Genomic DNA, 17,768 nt, shown 5'->3' on the forward strand with positions numbered 1-17,768 from the left:
TGGGTTGGACTCACGTGTGTCATAGATGGCTGGATCCATGCATGTCAGGGTGGGATGGACCCACGCGTGTCTTAGAGGGATGACCTTACATGTGTCAGAGAGGGATTGACTCATGGGTGTCAGAGAGGGCTGGACCCATGAGTGTCAGCGAGGGATGGACTCACACGTCAGAGAGGGATGGACTCACACATGTCAGAGAGGGATGGACTCATACATGTCAGAGCGGGCTATACTCATGTGTGTCAGAGAGGGCTGGACCCACACGTGTCAGAGAGGGATGGACTCGCATGTCAGAGAGGGATGGACACACATGTGTCAGAGCAGGCTGGATCCACGTGTGTCAGAGCAGGCTGAGCTTGCATGTGTCAGAGAGGGCTGGACTCATGTGCCAGAAAGGGATGGACTCACATGTGTCAGAGTGGGGCTGGACTTACAATCTGATGCATGTCAAAGCTGGCTGAGCTCATGTGTGTTAGAGTGGGCTGAGATCACATGTGTGTCAGAGAAGTCTGATCCCACATGTGTCAGAGTGGGCTGAGCTCATGTGTGTGTCAGAGGAGTGGGCTGAGCTCGCGGGCGCTGCAGCTGGAATCCCGTGTTACCAGGCCTTTCTTCCGAGATGCCTTTTGACAAGCCTCGGCTCCAGGAGTGGCCAGAGGAAAGAAAGGATCTCATTGGGGACACTTTTGCTGACTTCAGTGGAGCAGGGCACTGATTTGGCTTTGCGTTCGTTCTCGTGGGCCCAGAGCCCTGGGACCAGTTAGCAGCATGCTCCCTGAGGTCAGAGGGCAGTCTCAGTGCTCAGCCTTTCTGCAAACCCTGCTTCTGTTTCAGCGCCGGGACTCCCAGGAGAAGCTGCGCCAGGCGGGCTTGGTCGTGAGCCCTCTGAAGGTCAGGTGGGGACCCTGCTGCGGCTCTTTCTCAACAAGGACAAGGGCTTGTGGTCCCATGTCACATGCAGATGCCCCGCCCTGCATGCCCCCCACCCTGCGTGCCCCCAGCCCGCATGCCCCTTCTCTGAGGGAGTTCTGTTCAAGCCTGGTGCCCCCTTCCCTGCTCCTCACTCTGCCCCCTCCTGAGCCGCCCCCCCCCCCCGCCTCTTCCTCACTCCCTCAGGCCAAGGTGTCCTCACTGGTGCAAAAGTGCCAGGAGAGGAATGGGCTGATCACCTGCCTGCTGCAGGAACTCCAGCAACTGGGAGCGGCCAGCCAGCTGCTGACCACGAGTGCCCAGCGCATGGTGGACGATGCCGCACTGGCCGAATACACGGCCACCTTCCTGACCACAGGTGCTCCAGAGGTGGGTTCCCCATTCTCCAGCCCCACAATCCACCCGACCACCCACATGGGAGCAGAGAAGGGAAGCTGCACATGGTGTCCTCCCAGTGGTCACAGCGTGGGCAATGCACACACACACACACACACACACACACTGTCGGTCACATAGTCGCACACAGTCACAGTCACACATACAACCATACACACACAGTCATAGTCACACACAGTCACATAGTTGTGCACAGTCACAATCACACACAATCATACACACACATGGTCACACACAGTCACAGTCACACACACAATCATACACACAATCACAGCCACACACACAATTACAGCCACACACATAGACACATGCAGTCTCAGACACACAGTCACATACACACAATCAGTCACTTACATAGTCACATAAACAGACTCATACAGACACACACATGAACATACAGGGTCACACACAGTCACACATTGTCACATACAGCCACACACACAGGTCACACACACATGCATGAGCGCATATACATTCGTGCAGACCACGCCCATTCACACACCATACCCATACAGTCATAAACTTTCACGCTGACACATCAGTCACACATGTACACACACTCATGTGTTCACACTCAGTCACACAGTCACAAGCCTCACACATGCTCACACAATAACACCTATGTTCAAAACTCACTCATTTGCCTGTGCACACTCACACCGCCACACACTGTGATTCACACGCACCAATACACAGTGACACACTCATTCGCACACACCCACACTGCCACACACTGTGACTCACATGCACCAATAACGTAACACATTCACACTGCCAGACACTGTGACTCACACGCACCACCACACAGAGACACCCTTATATGCACACACTCACACTACCACACACTGTGACTCATGAACACACACACTCACACCGTCACACACTGTGACTCACATGCACCAATGCCCAGTGACACACACACACACACACACTCACACTGCCACACACTGACTAACATGCACTAATACCCAGTGACACACTCATACTCACAACACACTGCGGTACACTCACATACACTAATATAGTGACAGACTCACACTCATACACACTTACACTGCCACACACCATGACTCACATGCATGAATACAGTGACACACTCTGACATTCCACACACTCAGATTCCAAAGCACTTGTACATTCACACACTCACTTGTGCACAAACACATACACATGATCACCATGGCCTGGCCATGGGGTGTTGTGTCCATGGGAACACTGCCCTGCTCAGCCTCTAGATGGAAATTGTCCAGCTAGTGGCCCCCACCCTCCTCAAGATCTGTCCAGGTGGCCTCCCCTGGAGTCACAAGCTGTCTGAGGGCGCCGTCTCAGGTTCTGAAGGGCGGAGGGCTGGGTAGGGGCCCAGGTCTCGGGTGGGAGTTCTACGCACACACGCACTATGAGCCTGGGAATTCATCAGCAGCGGCCGGCAGGCTGCCTCGGGCTTTGTGGTGTGGGGCGAGAACAGCCCCTTGTGTCCACCCCGGCTCCCACCTTCCCTCCCTCCCTCCCTCCAGGTGGTCCCGCCATCAGGCCTGGCCTTTGCCCCCCCTCCTCCCCCAGCCCACACGGGTGGCTATCCTGGGCCCAGATCATGCCAGCTCGCTTAGAGCTGCAATTTGACTGCAGACCCCAGGCTCGGTTTGTCCGGGGGCTCCCACCCTCGGAGCGGGGGCTCAGTGAGGAGAGGATCCCAGTCTCACTGAAGGGCCCCAGGGCCAGACTGCCTGGAGGCTGGTGTGTGAGAGAGGCAGGTGGAGAGGCAAGGCTTCAGCAGGCATGGGGGGGGGCGGCAGGATGCTGTGTCCGAGGGCCTGGCTGCCGCACAGCCTCGCCTGCTGAGGGCTCCCCTGTCTGCGGACCAGGTTGATGTACAAACCCAGATTGGTTCGTCTCCCAGGGCAAATGCAACTGCTGTGTGCGTTGTGGGAGGAGGATGGGAGCCGCCAGGGCAAATCTAGCCTGTCCTCTGAGTCAGCATCGTGCAGTCTGAGCGGGAAGGCCTGACTAGCATCAGCATGCTCTTGGCAAAGGGTCTGGGAAAGGGGTTTCCTTCACAGTTCCTTCATCAGCGGTAGCTTCAGGCCCGGCTTATCGTGCAGACCTGGACACAACTGTCCCCGGTCTCTCAGGGGCTTCCAGGGGCTGAGCCCTTGTGCCCTGAGCACCTTCAGCCAGAATGCTGCAGCCCTGGGGCCTGGTCTCCTCTCTGGTCTCTCCTGCTCCCTCCTGCTCAGGCTATTGGGTAGCCTGCCACTGCCCGGGGTAAATACCAACCCAGCTCTGGGGAGGCTGTCACCTTAAACCCCGAGGTGCACTCTGTGTCAGTGACTTTGGGACACAGATGCCGTGTCCTGTCAGAAAGGTTTCCATGGGCCTGGTCGGCTCTCCTGGCTTTCATGCAGAGAAAGGTGCGCTTCACACGGGGACATGCACCACGCTGTGCTGCCATGACCCACACACACGCTGACTTCAGGCAGGTTGGGGATGGGTCGGTGCCATCGGAGATGGCCTGTGCCCTGAATTTGGCCCTCAGAGGACAGCACGGACACACAGTCTGCCCCTTGTCCCGGAAATGCCTGCTGGACCAGGTGTGGGCCTGCCCAGAGGAGGTTGGGCAGGCAGACCAGGCAGGGCAGGAGAGGCTTGCTGGCCAGATGCCTGCCCACTCGATTTTCTCCTCCATGACACAGGAGTAAGAAGCCAACCTGGAGCAACTGACCAGGGTGGGCAGCAGGCAGGGGCACTGGAATCAGAGGTCCAGAGGTCAGGGGAGCCTGGGCATTGGTTCTCACACTGCCTCTGCCTGGCTCTGTGACTTTGTGAAGCTGACTGACCACATCATTCTGTGCGGGGCCCAGTCCTGAGGGCTGTGGGCCAATTAGCATGTGTGGGAGGGTCTGGGGCCACTCCATTTTTCAGACTGGAAAATGGAGGCTCACAGGTGCAGAAGCACAAAGTCGCTTGGCTGGGGGTATGCCCTCCATTGGCCTTTTCTGTCTCCGGTGACCTGACCTGCTGGAGTGAGTAGCCATGTGGTTTGTGGCACAGGATCCGCCCACAACTGCTGCCCTTGCCACTTGGTGGTCACTGCTGCGCAGTGTGAGGCCGTGTACTGACCAGGGAGGCAGCCAGAGCCGGGCAGCTCATGGGAGGCAGTGGGCGGCGTCACTGCCTGGGCTCTCCCATTCTGAGCAGCTGCTAGACTGGGCGCTCAGAGCACCATTGGGTGGGACGAGGGGCTCAGCCAAGCCTGTGGCTGGACCAGACTGAGGGTCCCACTGGGCCAGTGGACAAATGCCCCCCTTTGAGTCCTCACCAAGTGAGTCCTAGGCTCCTGGTAGCACTGTGGGGGCCGGCCTCAGAACTGTTCCAGGGATACAGATGGGACCCCAGATGGCACCTGTGGGTGCTGCTAGGAGCTAGTGGGGAAGGGGACTGCCTGCACGCTGGCGAGGGGCTGCCTGCAAGCCGGAGATGGAGGGGCTGCCTGCAGGGAAAGAGGACTGGGAGCTGGGTGTGAGGGTCCCAGAGCACAGAGACCAGAAGATCCAACCCCGGGAATGTCCCTGCCAGGCCACTGTCCCCAGGAGCTCTGTGGTTTAGGGACTCACACTGACCCAGGTATCTGGATGGACAGTGGGAGGCTCTGGCCACCACACACTTCCATTCACTTGTTCATCCATTCACATGTTTATCTGTTCATTACTTGTTCACTCATGCATCTGACCATCATTCACTCACGTGTTCATTCATTAACCCATTCACATGTTCATCTGTTCATTACTTTATTCACATGTTATTCTGTTCATTATTTGTGCAGTCATTAATTCACCAGATCATCATTCACTCACATGTCCATCATTCACTTACATGTTCATTCACTCATCCATTCACATGTTCATCTGTTCATTACTTGTGTATTCAGTCATTCACCTGTTCATTCATTCTTGCATGCACTCACCATGTGCTCATTCTGTCACTCATCCTCTCAGCCATTTGTCTGTTTGTCCACTCACCAGATCACTCTTCATTCTGACATGTGGTTAGTTGTTCATATGGGTGTTTGTTCCCTGGTTTTCCCATTGGAGTGGCTTGTGGGCCCTTCCCTCGGGGGCACAGTGCCCCTGGTAGCCCACACTTCTGGAAGGAGGACTGGGGCCAGGATGATCTCCTTGGCTCCCCATGAAGGCAGAGGCTCAGATGGGGCAGGGAGGATGCCTGGCAGCCAGGAACCAAGAACTATCAGTGCCTGTCCTGGATTCTTCCTGTGCTCCAGGTCAGCACCCTCCCCCTGCCCCAGCCCACCCTGTCCTCTGTGCTAGTGGCCCCCACCCCCTGCGCTCAGGATAACTGCAGTGTGCTCCTTCAGGCCAGTCACCCCCTGGATGTCAAACCTGAGAGGACAGTGGTCACCAGAGGTCAGTGGCCATCCAGTGGGGAGGGCAACCTTTGGGGCAGTGCATGAGGCCAGGTTTAGACATGATCCTTCTCATTTCTTCTCCCTCAAAGCAAAATGAGAAACACTCGCTGCTGTCAGCAGGTCCTCACTCACAGTGACCCCTCAGAGTGGAGCAGGCCCCCCAGGGTTTCTGAGCCTGAAGACCCTCATGGGACCATGCAGCCTCCCATGTAGGAGCTGGTGGTTTTGAACTGCCGGCCTTGTGCTAAGCAGCCCAGTGCTTAACCCGCTGGTCCACCAGGGCATCTCCTTCCTTCCCTCCAAGCACCTGCTTCCCTGAGGACGGAGACCCCACTGGGTTGACATCCCACAGAAGTGTCTTTTCTCTCCTCCTGGAGGGCCCCTCCTGGGGTTCAAGGGTCTCTTCTCTGTGGGCACAGCCCCCGGCAGGTGCACACAGGATGGTGTGAGGGTGTAGGGAATGTTCACCAACCATCCAGGTAGTGTCACGGGTCTCTGAGTCAGCCTGACAGCTCAGGGGATTTCACTGTCCCCAAGGGTTTCCTAACTACCCCGCCCACTCAGAGGGCTGACAGTGGGGGTGGGGAAAGATGGGGTGTCAGATCCACAACCATCCTCATGGGGAAGCAGCAGCAGGAGACCAACCTATGCTGCATTGCACAAACACCAAGCCACCCTGACTCAGTGACTCCGGTGCTAGTGTGAGACCCAAGGTGCGCCTGACCCTCAGTCTCCTCGTCTGGTGATTACAGAACCGAAAGGGCTTCCATGCCTTTGAAGGCAGGCCTGGAGAAGGACATCGCATTCGGGAAAGTTGAGGGGCAGCAAAACAGAGGAAGCCCCTTGAAGAGATGGACTGACACAGTGGCCGCCTCGGTGGGCTTGGACATAAGAAGCATGGTGAGGCTGGCACAGGGGCACCATGGTCTGACAGAAATGCTGACTGCAGCAGGTCTCTGGCGTCCAGACAGAGAGAGCAGCATTATGAAGACCTGGTGGGGGGAGGGGGGTGCCCCTGTGTGCAGCTGCTGTGCTGAATATCGCTCAGCACATAGAGTCAGGAGATGGCGATGAGATGGATGGACGAACACAGGGGCTACCACCATGGACAGGTTGTGATGATGGCCCAGGGCAGCCTCTGTGCATCAGAATGGGCTGATGGCACCTCGAGGGCACAGGCCAGGGTCAAAGTAAGCAGTGGGCTGCATTGCGATCCATGCGGTGACCACCGTGCATGGGCGGAGATGCCGAATGTGCTGCAGGACTCGCGGAGAAGCTGGAGCCCGAGCCCTACCAGAGGGGGCTGGAGGAGAGGCCTAGTGGTCTGTTGCTACAAAAGCTGCCCCCGACCCTCGGGGTCAGGAGAAGCAGCACAGTGAGCGTGGACACCTGGGAGCTAGTCCCAAGAGGTGGCTCTGTCGGTTCAGGGGGATGAGCTGTGGCCTGTCAACTGCAAGAATAGCTCAAATCCACCTGCGGCTTTAATGGGAGATAAGACGCTTCCATGTCCGGGTCAACTGCTAGACCTTGATAAGGAGCAGTGCTCCGTGCCCCAAGCTCCTTGGGAAGGAAACAGATGCACCCCTGGGGGAGAGGGATTCAGTGCAGGTAACTCTCAGTGTGGGGGCAGCATGGGGGAGGCAGCAGGGGAGGCTTAAGTGCAGGTAACTCTCAGTGTGGGCCAGTGGGGGGACAGCAGAGGTCTGCGTAGTCACCTTAGACTGTCCTCACTGCTCACTAGTTGTGCTAGTTGTTCTGTTCTGAGGGCCAAAGGGATGGGTCTCAGCCTGTCCCTCTGCTACCCTGCTGCTCTCTGCCACCCCAAACCCTACCCCCGGCTCCTTGCTGCCTCTAGGAGTGTCCTTGCCTCTCCAGGGCGGAAGAGGCTGGGCCGAGGGGCCATCCACCTCCAGCCTGTGCGGCACCATGCCCAGCTGGTGCTGGGAGAGCAGGGGCCCCTGTGTCCATGGCTGTGCGTGGTAAGCAGCGTGAAGACACCCTGAGACCACAGCAGGACATTGGGGCTTGGGGCGGTGAGGGAGGGAAAGCCATCCCAGGATCCGAGCTGAGCATGTCTGAGATGCTGCTGCACTGAGCAGGACGGGCCATGTTCTCCTTGAGTTTAGGGGGGCTGTCAGAACCCCGAGGAGGGACACCTCCTGACAAGCCCACAAGCTCAGGGTTCTGGCCGGTCCCGAGGCTGATGGCCCCCATGGTCAGCTCCAGTGAAGGGGAGAGGCTGGTGGCGGTGCTGCCCAGTTGTTTAAACCAATGCTTGACCCAGAGTGGAAGCAAGGAAGAAAATGCAGGGCACAGAGGGGTGGCTCCACACGCCAGCCCCCACCCCCAGGCCACCATCAGTCCCACAAGCAGTGGGAGCTGTGCCCAACCCAAGCACTGCCCTTGTCCCAGTTATGGGTGTCCTCCGATTTCTAACACCCTGTGGTGGTCATAGGTACCACCGAGACTGCGCCAGCTCACAGGCCTTACACGGAACCGAAGGGCACACTGCCTGGTGCTGCGTTGGCCTCGCATCACCGTGGCCACGTGCCCACCCATCTCTGGGGTGCCCTTGCTGTCGATCAACCCCCGCTAACCAAGCACGGGGCTTGCTTCCCATAGTGGGTCCTTCTGGTTTTGTGTCTGAAGACAAAGTCTCGCCTTGCTGTCTGTGCTTCGAAGGAACGTTATGGTTTCATTTATAATGGTGGGTAATCATGTTCAGCCATGAAACATGGCCCAGCAGTGACTAACAAGCACCCACACAGACTGGGGTGGATGGGGAAAGAGCCACAGGGAGCACCACATGCCCTTCTGCCCATCTCTGGCCTCCTGGGAGCTCTGTGGCTCAGCCCTGGGCTCTGAGGACCGCCGGTCAGGTCTGAGGGGCAGTGGTTCTGTCATGGCTGTGACTAGGACTGAGGCATGAGGTGTCCCAAATGCTGCTGCTAGGGACCATGTGCTTCTTGCTCCATTTGGTGACTGCCCGCCTGCGTCTGTGGCCCTTGCGTTCCACGTCCTCTGAGACACCTGCCCTGGTGCAGCGAGGTGTGTCTGCAGGAGTACCACGTCTGGGTCCTCGAAGAGCAAGGGTCACCTATAAGGGACAGGTATCAGCAGAGCTTTCCGATGAAGAACACACTAGAGAAAAGGAATTGGCTGACTAACTTTGAGGCATTAGCCTCTGAAAACCTTATGAAAAGATGTGGGGCCTGGTGGGACGTCGTGCCAGAAGATGAGAGTCTGAGCTTGGAAAGCACTTAAGATACAACTGGGGAAGAGCTGCCTCCTCAAGTGGAGTTGAGCTCAATGGTGTACGTGGAACAAGGATTCAAGGACTGCCATTTGCTGACGGGGCACAATAGGAAATGAAGAAAAACAACTGAAAATATCCATTAACATCAGAATGTGCAATGCAGAACATGCCGACCTGGAAAAAATAATTGAAAAATGAAATGGAGTAAAGCATAAAGATCAAGATGAGCTGAAGGGTCTGCTATTGGCCATTTGAGCAGAACCATCTATAGCTCATGATGCCCAGATGAGCAGGGCCTGAAAAATGGCCGCACATTCCGTGTCAAGAAGCATGATGCTGTCCCTGGTAGGAAAATGTCTATCTGCCCACAAGGAAGTCCAGTTAATACCATTGCTATTCATATTCATGCACCAGCCACTGACGTGCTGGAACTCAGCCTCTCTGCCATGCAGCTGACCAACGCACAGTGACCTGCACTCTGCCTCTGGGGGCTTCTGAGACTATGGCTGGTTATGGGGGTAGAAAGCCACCTCTTTGTCCTGCGGAGCGGCTGGTGGACTCAAACTGATGGTCTTGTGGTTGGCAGCCCAATGCATAACCCATGCACTAGCAGGACTCCTACCACCCCTAAAGCTCATCGTGAAGAAATTGAGTAGTTCTCCCAAATTCTTAGGTTTTAAATGGATCATCCATGCAATCAGGAACCATTGATAATTATCAGCGATAGGAATGTGAAGGTGCCATGGGAAGGTAAAGAAGAAGGATCAGTCATTGGAAAACATGACCTTGGTGATAGAAATGAAGCTGAAAATCACATGATGGGGTTTAACAAGACCCATGACTTCTTCTTTGCAAATGCCTCTTTTCTTTTTTTTTTTTGGGGGGGGGGATGCCTCTTTTCAACAGCATAAATACAGCACAAACAGTGGCTACTCACGTGGACCTCACCAGAGGGAAGATACAGAAATCAAGCTGATTATCTGTGTTTGGGAATCGTCAACAGAGAAGCTCAATAACAGCAGCCCAGGGGCCAACTGTGGAATAGACCATCAATTGCTCATATGTAATTTCAGGTTGAAGCTAAAAAAAATGACACCAATTCCATGAAAGTCAAGACGCAACCACAAGTCCACCCCACCTGAACCTCGACAAGGTCTCAAACAGATTTGACTGGTTGAACCCAAATGACCTAAAACACATGAGCTGTGTGTGTGTGTGGGGGGGTGTATCTGGAACACACATCAAGGAAGCAAGGGGTCATGAGAAAGACAAGGAAGACAGAAAGGACCAAGCAGACACCACAAGAGACTCTGAAACTTGCTCAAACCCAAACCAAACTCACTGCCATCGAGTCAATGCTGACTCATAGACATCTCTCCCTGCTGCCCCCAGCCCCGTGGGTCTCCAAGACTGTACCTGTTCCCTGGAGTCCCTCAGCGCTGTGTGGATTTGAATTGCTGACCATGCCAATGACAGGCCAACTGCTATCCACACCACTAGGGCCCCTTGAAGGCAGGCAGCTAAAGCATATGGAAGAGACGATGAAGCAAGAGCGGGACAGAAACTCTCACAGGGCAGCTTGAGAAGACAAAGCATCGGATTGACAAAGCCAAGAGGAGGCGTTCAGTGGGCTCAGCTCAGGGCTTGAGAACCCGCGAATCGCCGTCGTGGAACGGCTCTGCCACAATTTCAGGTAGCATATGAACAAGGACCAATGGTGTTGAAGGAAGAAGCCCAAACTGCACTGAAGGCATCAGCCCAGACCAGGCGCCGGGGATTGAAAGAGCACCAGCTGAGAGGTTTCCACAGCTGATGCACACGGGAAGCACACACTCAACGAGGCCAGGACACTTGGGAGACCTGGCCACCTGACTGGAAGAGGTCCATGCTTGGGCTCCTTCGAAAGGAAGGCGACCCAACAGAATGCATAAATTACCAACCAGCATCATTAATATTACGTGGAAGTAAACTTTTGTTGAAGATAATTAAAGCACAGTCGCAGCATACCAGAAATGTGTGCGTGGGTCTCATTGACTACACTGCACCATTGGTCCACGTGGAGCAGAACAAACCACGGATAGCACTGAAACGGAGGGTTCCGGACACAGTGCTGATGTACATGCTGCCTGTGCATAACCCGGGGCTTAGTCAGTCAGAGGAACCAGGGAGCGCTGCAAGGTCCAACATCAGAGAAGGCGCCGCCGGAGTGGTCTCCACTCTCCATGTTTATTTGTCTGCGCGCTGAGCAAGCAATCTGAGCGTCACAGCCCTGTGAAGAACTGGGCGTCAGGACGGAAGGAGAGCTCATTCACAGCCTAAAATGCAGTGGACACCACTGACCTTATCGAAAGTGGGGAGGCATTTGCCGATGAAGTCCAAAGATGCGGTCTTCAGCGTGGATTGAAATTGAATGTAGAGCAAACAAAAATCCTCAAAACCGGACCGATAAATAACATGATAAACAGAAAAGAGGCTGAAGTTGTCAAATGTTTCATTTCAATCGAATCCACCACAATCAGTGTGGAGGAAGCAGCAGTCAGGTGATCAAAAGACGTGTGGTCCTGGGCCCATCAGCCGCACAGGCCTCTTTCGAGAGCTGAAGAGCAGGGACGTCACTTTGAGGACGGAGGAGCGCTTGGCCCATGCCGCGGTGTTCTCCGTGTGGCAGTGAGAAGGGAGACCTCAGAAAACGGATGCATTTAGATGACAGTGCAGGCAGCAAACTCCCAGAGGAGCAGACCAGCCAGAGTCTCAGCTCCTCACAAGCAGGGACGGCGAGGCTTCACCTCATGTGCTTGGACATGCCATGGGGTGGGGGGGTGGGGGACGAGTTGTGAGAGAGGAAGGCCCTGGGGGAGACGGATGACACTGTGGCTGCAGCCATGGGCTTAGCCAGGACCGCTGTGAGGGCGTGCAGACAAGGAAGGGCTTCCCTGTTGTTGGTAATGTGAGTCAGAGCCGACCCTGTAGCACCCAGCACCCACCAGGATCTGCAACCATGTCTCCTTTCTCAAGCCTGATTTTGGTTATTGGTACTTTTCTTTTGCCTTCAATTTTGGTGTGGTTCTTGGCAATTGTTAAAGGGATTTAAATGATTAAACACTATCTTTCATCTGTTTCATTATAGCCCTACTTCACAGATCTCTGTTCTTATCTTATTGATCCTTTTCTTTTATTGTCCTGCTCTTTCTAACCCAGGTAATTAGCCTGCGGGCTTCCTTTCTTTTGTGCTTCTAATGTTGCCTTTAAGGCTATATGTTACTTTTTCTCTCATAAAGGTTTTAACGGGGTCAATGCATTCTGACAAGTCATATTTTCATCGCCTTTCAGATCAAAATACTTTCTGGTTTCCACTGGGATTTCTGTTCTGACCACTGGCTCCTGAGATATGAGTCTGGGAAATCTTCTCATTACTGTTTTATCATCCCTTTCAGCTCAATTCAGCTGCAGCCAGAACCCCTCCGCTATCTGGTCTCATTCCTGGGATGTGCTCTCTGCTCCGCCCCTGACGCTGTTTGCGCAGCGTCCCACACGCTGTGTGAGTGCACATTGGAGGCAGGGTGCTGTACCTAAGTCAATTAGGTCAAGGTGGTTCGTCAGGCCAGGCAATCCCGGAGCTCCTCACTGATGAGGCTGACTCATTCTGTCTCATTGTACCCATTCTAGTAACTTGTCCCCCATCAGCTCCTGAGAGGCACATCATAGAGCCTCCACTGTGGTCGTATGCACTTTGGGTGCTGTTCATTTGTGGTTCTGATTTGACTCGTGTAAGAGGACAAACATCTGTCTTGGAAGAAGTACAGCCAGAGTGGCTTAGAGGCAAGCACGGCGAGACTGCACCTCACAGCATGCTGGTAAAGTGGAAGGGTGGCACGAGAGAGGAAGGCCCTTAGGGATGGGCTCAAACATAGGAACAGTTGTGAGCCCGGTGCGGGGCCGGGCCGTGATCCATGCTGGTGTGCGTGGGTCCCTGTGAACCGACTCAGAGACCTATAGTAACAGCAATGGTTCCAATGTAGTATTCTGCAGAATCGTCACCACCAATACGGCAGAGATGGTTTCTAACCCTCCTGTGTGGCAACAGTCCGAGTCCGAGGGGCATGTTTGTTGCTGGTCTGTGTTGGTCCCATGTTTCACACGGTGCCGGGTCCCCAGGAGGCCCTCAGAAGGCACGGGCCGGGGAATAGCTCATGAGGGCCCCGGAGACATTCCTCTGCTGGCCTCCAGCGCAGACGGCCACAGGTCCCTCCTGCACCCTCGCTTCGCCCCGAGAATACAGCTACAGGTACAGGTCTGGGCTGGCTCTGGGTCGTAGCTCCCTGTGGTGTTGGAAATGGCTCTTTAAATAGCTGCCTCGGGGGATGAGAGTCCTACAAGCAGAATTAGGTCATGGGTCTTGAAGGGCAGTAACGAGAGCTGTCACGTGTCACCTTGCACTCCTTCATGGTTTCACTGGGGCACCTAAGACAATAACAGAAATCGGCAAGGACTGGTGAGCTTCTGTTCAGCAAGCAGTCGGTGACAGAGAAGGCCCTCAGCCTGAGGGCCCCCAGCCCCGGCTCGTCACCGGCTGTGTGTCATCAGAGGCCTGGCGGTGGTGGTGGTGGTGGTGGTGGTGGTGGTGGTGGTGGTGGTGGCGGTGACGGTGCGGCAGCCTCTGGCTTCACAGTCTGGCTCTGCCAACCAGCTATACAGTCTCAGGTAAGATGCTTGGCCTCTCTGCTCCTGCTTCTTTACCTGTACATCGGAATGGTGGTAGCATCTACCTCCTTGGGTGGCTGTAAAGACTCAGTAAATGAATGCATCTAAGTGCTTAGGACTGAACAGGGTCTGGCCCCTTCCAGAGCTCAAAAAACAACAAACCAAACTCACTGCCCATGGAGTCGATGCTGACTCACAGCACCCCTGTGAGTTTCCGAGGCTGTCACAGTTGACGGGAGTAGAAAGTCCCATCCTCCCAAGGAGCTGCTGGTGGCTTTGAAGTGCCAACCCTATAGATCACAGCTCCACCCGTAACCACGACACCGTACGGGTTAGCTGCCAGGCCGTTGTTGTTAGGGGTCAAGTCGGTTCCTGCTCACAGCAAGCGCAGGCATGACCGAATGAAACTGCCCGCCATCCGCACAATTACTGTCATATTTGACCCATGTTGCAGCCACGGTGGCAGTCCACGTTGCCCAGGTCTTCCTCCATTTCACTGACCTGCAGTGGTTGCGTCAGCCTGCGATCTGCAGGGTTGGCAGTTTGAAACCACCAGCAGCTCCTCAGGAGAAAGGCTGGGCTCTCTACTCCCACTAGCCATTACAGCCTCCACAATGCCCAGGGGTTGCTGGGAGCCAACAGGACTCCACATCAGAGCTTGGCTTGGGTTTTAGACCAAGCAGGACATCCTTCTCCAGGACCGATCTCTCCTGGGACAGGTCCCAACTGCACAAGACACGGTCTCACCGTCTCTACTTCAAGGGAGCACTCAGACATACTTCCTTCAAGACAGATCAGTTTGTTCCCGGGCAGTCCGTGGTTCTTCACCAGCACCATTGTTCAAATGCGTCCATTTACCAGTGGTCCTCCTTGTTCATCGTCCAACTGTCACACGCAGGTGGGACTATTCGAAAACACGGTGACTCGGATCAGGTGTGCTTTGGACCTCCTTGCCCTTCAAGGCGTTCAAGCGGTGTGGGCAGCAGCTGTAGCCAATGCAAGGCATTGTTTGTCCTCTAGACCGCTGCTTCCTTGAGCTTCAATCGTGGACCCTGCAAGACGAGACCCCAGACAACTTCCAGCTTTTCTCCATGGATGGTGATTTTGTCTGTTGGCCCAGGCTGGCAGATTTTGATTTTCTTTACAGCGATTTGTCATTCATATCAAATGGCAGTCCTTCATCTTCATCAGCAAGTGCTTCAAGTGACCACCCAAACCTTTGCTCTTGCATTTTGAGGCTTGACTTTTTTCTTCAGTTATTTCAGCTTGCAATTTGCCAAGGACATGCTTTCCTTTGAACTATTTGGCTCTGGCTCTTGGCATATCTCACTCGGAGGCGGTCTTCTTGGGCTGCTCTTTGGTGTGTTCTGACCCGCTCTTTGAAGTCATCTTTTCTCCCATTTGCTCCAGCTGCCCTGTGTTCACCAGCAACATAAGCTTCTTCGACACCCAGTTCCATCTCTTCTGTCCTGTCTTTTTAGCGACTTTCTGCTTTCTCCACAGCGACGTCCTTGTTAGTGCCGGGGTGCGCAATCTGGTTTTGAGATGTTCTCGAAATGTAGCGGTCACCAAGAGAGGTGTATGAGATTGCTAATGCCACACAGTGGCTGTTTCCCACGTGTTCAGTCACGCTGTCGAAGCAGGATCTAGTGCAGACTCTGCCTAGGATTCCTTGGTTCTCAGCACTTACCCAGACCCCGCTCCTTCTGCATGCAGCCTCACACCACCGCCGCTGGCTGCTCCCTCCTGAGGCCCCACGGGGACCTGCACAGGCCTCTCTTCCAGCTTGAAGTCTGCATCCCCACCCATGTTTGTTTGCCTACTCTCCATGGGCACCTTGAGGGCAGGCACTGGGCCATGCTGGGCACCAGGGAGAGCCCAGCGACCACCACCCCCTTTTTCCGCAGCCGCAGTTCACTGAGAGACCAGGTGCACGCAGCATGTACAATAGCCCTCCTGGCCTCTGCCTCCTGGGTCTGGAGGTGCTTGCTTCTCTAGCCATCAGGCCAGGCATACCCGTCACGGTCCCAAGCAGCCATGGATGGCATGAGCAGCACTGGCAAAAAGCTGTGCTTTCAGGCTTTCCCTGTCACTGGGGCAAGTTACTGTGAGGTATTGGTGAGGAAGGAGTGCATGATGCTGGCTGTGAAGGGCTCGGGTGTGCATGACAGGGGCTCAGAAAAGTCATGAAAAAATAGAATGAAAAGATAATGGAATTTTCCCATGGGTTTTTTTTTAAGCTGCCCATATAATGCTGGCTGGTGCTGGTCATGAAGGGCCCACAAGGGCATACTCCTGACTGATGTTTCTCATGAAGGACTCACACGGGTGTGATACTGGCTGGTGCTGGTCATGAAGGGCCCACAGGTGCATACTCCTGACTGATGTTTCTCATGAAGGACTCACACGGGCGTAGTATTGGCTGGTGCTTGCCACAGAGGGTCACAGGTGTACAGTAACAGTTGATGGTGAAAGGCTGATGGGTACAGTATTGACAGGTGCTGCTTGTGAGGCTCTCACAGGTGTGTGATACTGCCGGGTGGTGAAGGGCCCACATGGGGGTAATTCCGACCAATGCTTTCACAGGCGTTGTCGTGGCTGGTGCCGGTCCAGGAGGGCCCACGCGTGGCTCATGCTGGCTGAGGGCGGTTGTTGAGGACTCTCGCTCGTGTGCAATAGTGGCAGCAGATAGTCACAGAGAACTGGCTGGGGAAGGAGAGAAAGGAAGTCGTGAAATGCCATGGTCTTGGGTTTGAGCCCTGAGCCAGTCACTTCCGAGCTGCATGCCCTGGCTCGTTAGTGACCATCAAGCCCACCTCGATGCCCTGTCTGGCCCTGGGCCAGTCTCTCAAGTCCACGGCTGCAGCAACTGTGCACCCGTGCATCCTGCTGCCATCCAGAGGGCGGTGGCTTTACCTGGAAGCCAGTCAACAGGCCGTTCTTCCCTATGGATCCTAAGCCAACGCCCGGTGGAACCGTATTCACCAGCAGCCCTGCTGGGGCCCAAGTGTCTGTAGCACGTCTCTCAGCGTCGCCACCCAGCAACCTGGCAGACAAGCTGCCAGCTCGAGGGTCCCTAGTGCCTGGAACTGTCATCACCATGTGGTCCTGGCGGTTGTGAGGCGGCCCTGGAGCTGGTGGGTGGCAGGTCTACTGAGAGGATGCTGCACTGCACTGTGGGAAGGGAGGCCCTGTGGCCATGGCTTCCTTCCAGGGTGGAGCAGGAAAGAGATGCTCCCCCATAGAGACACTGCCAACTGCTGTGCCCGCTGGGTGACGCAGGCTCGGGGCCAACCCGCACAGCCTCCGTGGTGACCAGAACACCACAGCCTGCTCAGTGAGCCCGCACTGCCTGGGCGCCTGCCCCCTCCCCGGGGGTGCGGGAAGGGCAGGGATGGGGGAGCTGTGGGAACAAGTAGGACTGGTCCGCCTGTGGCAGAGACATGTTCGTCTGTTTTCTCTCCCCAGCTCCCTCTGCCTCCAGGACAGACGTGGGATCCTGAGGGTGCCGAGGACCCAGGCAACTGCCACGCTGACAGCTGCCCCACCACCTGCGAGCTCCTGAGCCCAGCTCGGATCCTGGCTTTGCACCAAGAGCTCCGGGGGAGCATCAGCAGCCACCCCCGGGCCCTGCCATCAGCCCTGGACATGCACATCTAGATAGACAACTCCTTCTGACTCCGTGAAATCGAACCTTGGGATGGGAAGGCTGCTGGTGGGGGGGGGGGGGGGCGGCAGTTTTTAGGAAGCTGGGTTCAGCCCACAGCAGGTGCCTTTGGTTTGGGGGTTGTGTGGGCTCTGAACCTCCTAGAGGCGCTTCCCCCGGGACACCCCACTGGGCAGTTTGGAGCCAAAGTTGGCAGGGTCTGCAGGCATTGTAGGTGTCACAGCTGGAGTGGGGGGTCAGGGATGCTGCTACCCAATAGCCGTAGGGAAGGTACCAGCCCCACAGGCCATCAGTGCAGAAGGAGGGGCCATCACCACCAGCCGGGGCCCTCCCAGGCCCTCCTACATATTAAACACAATGTCTGATTTAAGAATGTCTTACATCTTCAACCATTAAAA

General features: G+C 55.4%; 1 protein-coding gene across 1 annotated transcript in view; it reads left to right on the plus strand.

The window, feature by feature from the left end:
- The window catches only part of C3H4orf50 (chromosome 3 C4orf50 homolog), a 45,470-nt gene extending 28,107 nt beyond the window's left edge, over positions 1-17,363 (plus strand). The window contains exons 7-9 of the mRNA XM_075543616.1: positions 835-891; positions 1,117-1,299; positions 17,172-17,363. Coding sequence (XP_075399731.1) covers positions 835-891; positions 1,117-1,299; positions 17,172-17,363 — 432 coding nt within the window. The remainder of the gene's footprint in view (positions 1-834; positions 892-1,116; positions 1,300-17,171) is intronic.
- Positions 17,364-17,768: the final 405 nt, after the last annotated feature.

The sequence above is a fragment of the Tenrec ecaudatus genome, chromosome 3 (assembly GCF_050624435.1).
Source record: "Tenrec ecaudatus isolate mTenEca1 chromosome 3, mTenEca1.hap1, whole genome shotgun sequence".
NCBI lineage: Eukaryota > Metazoa > Chordata > Mammalia > Afrosoricida > Tenrecidae > Tenrec > Tenrec ecaudatus.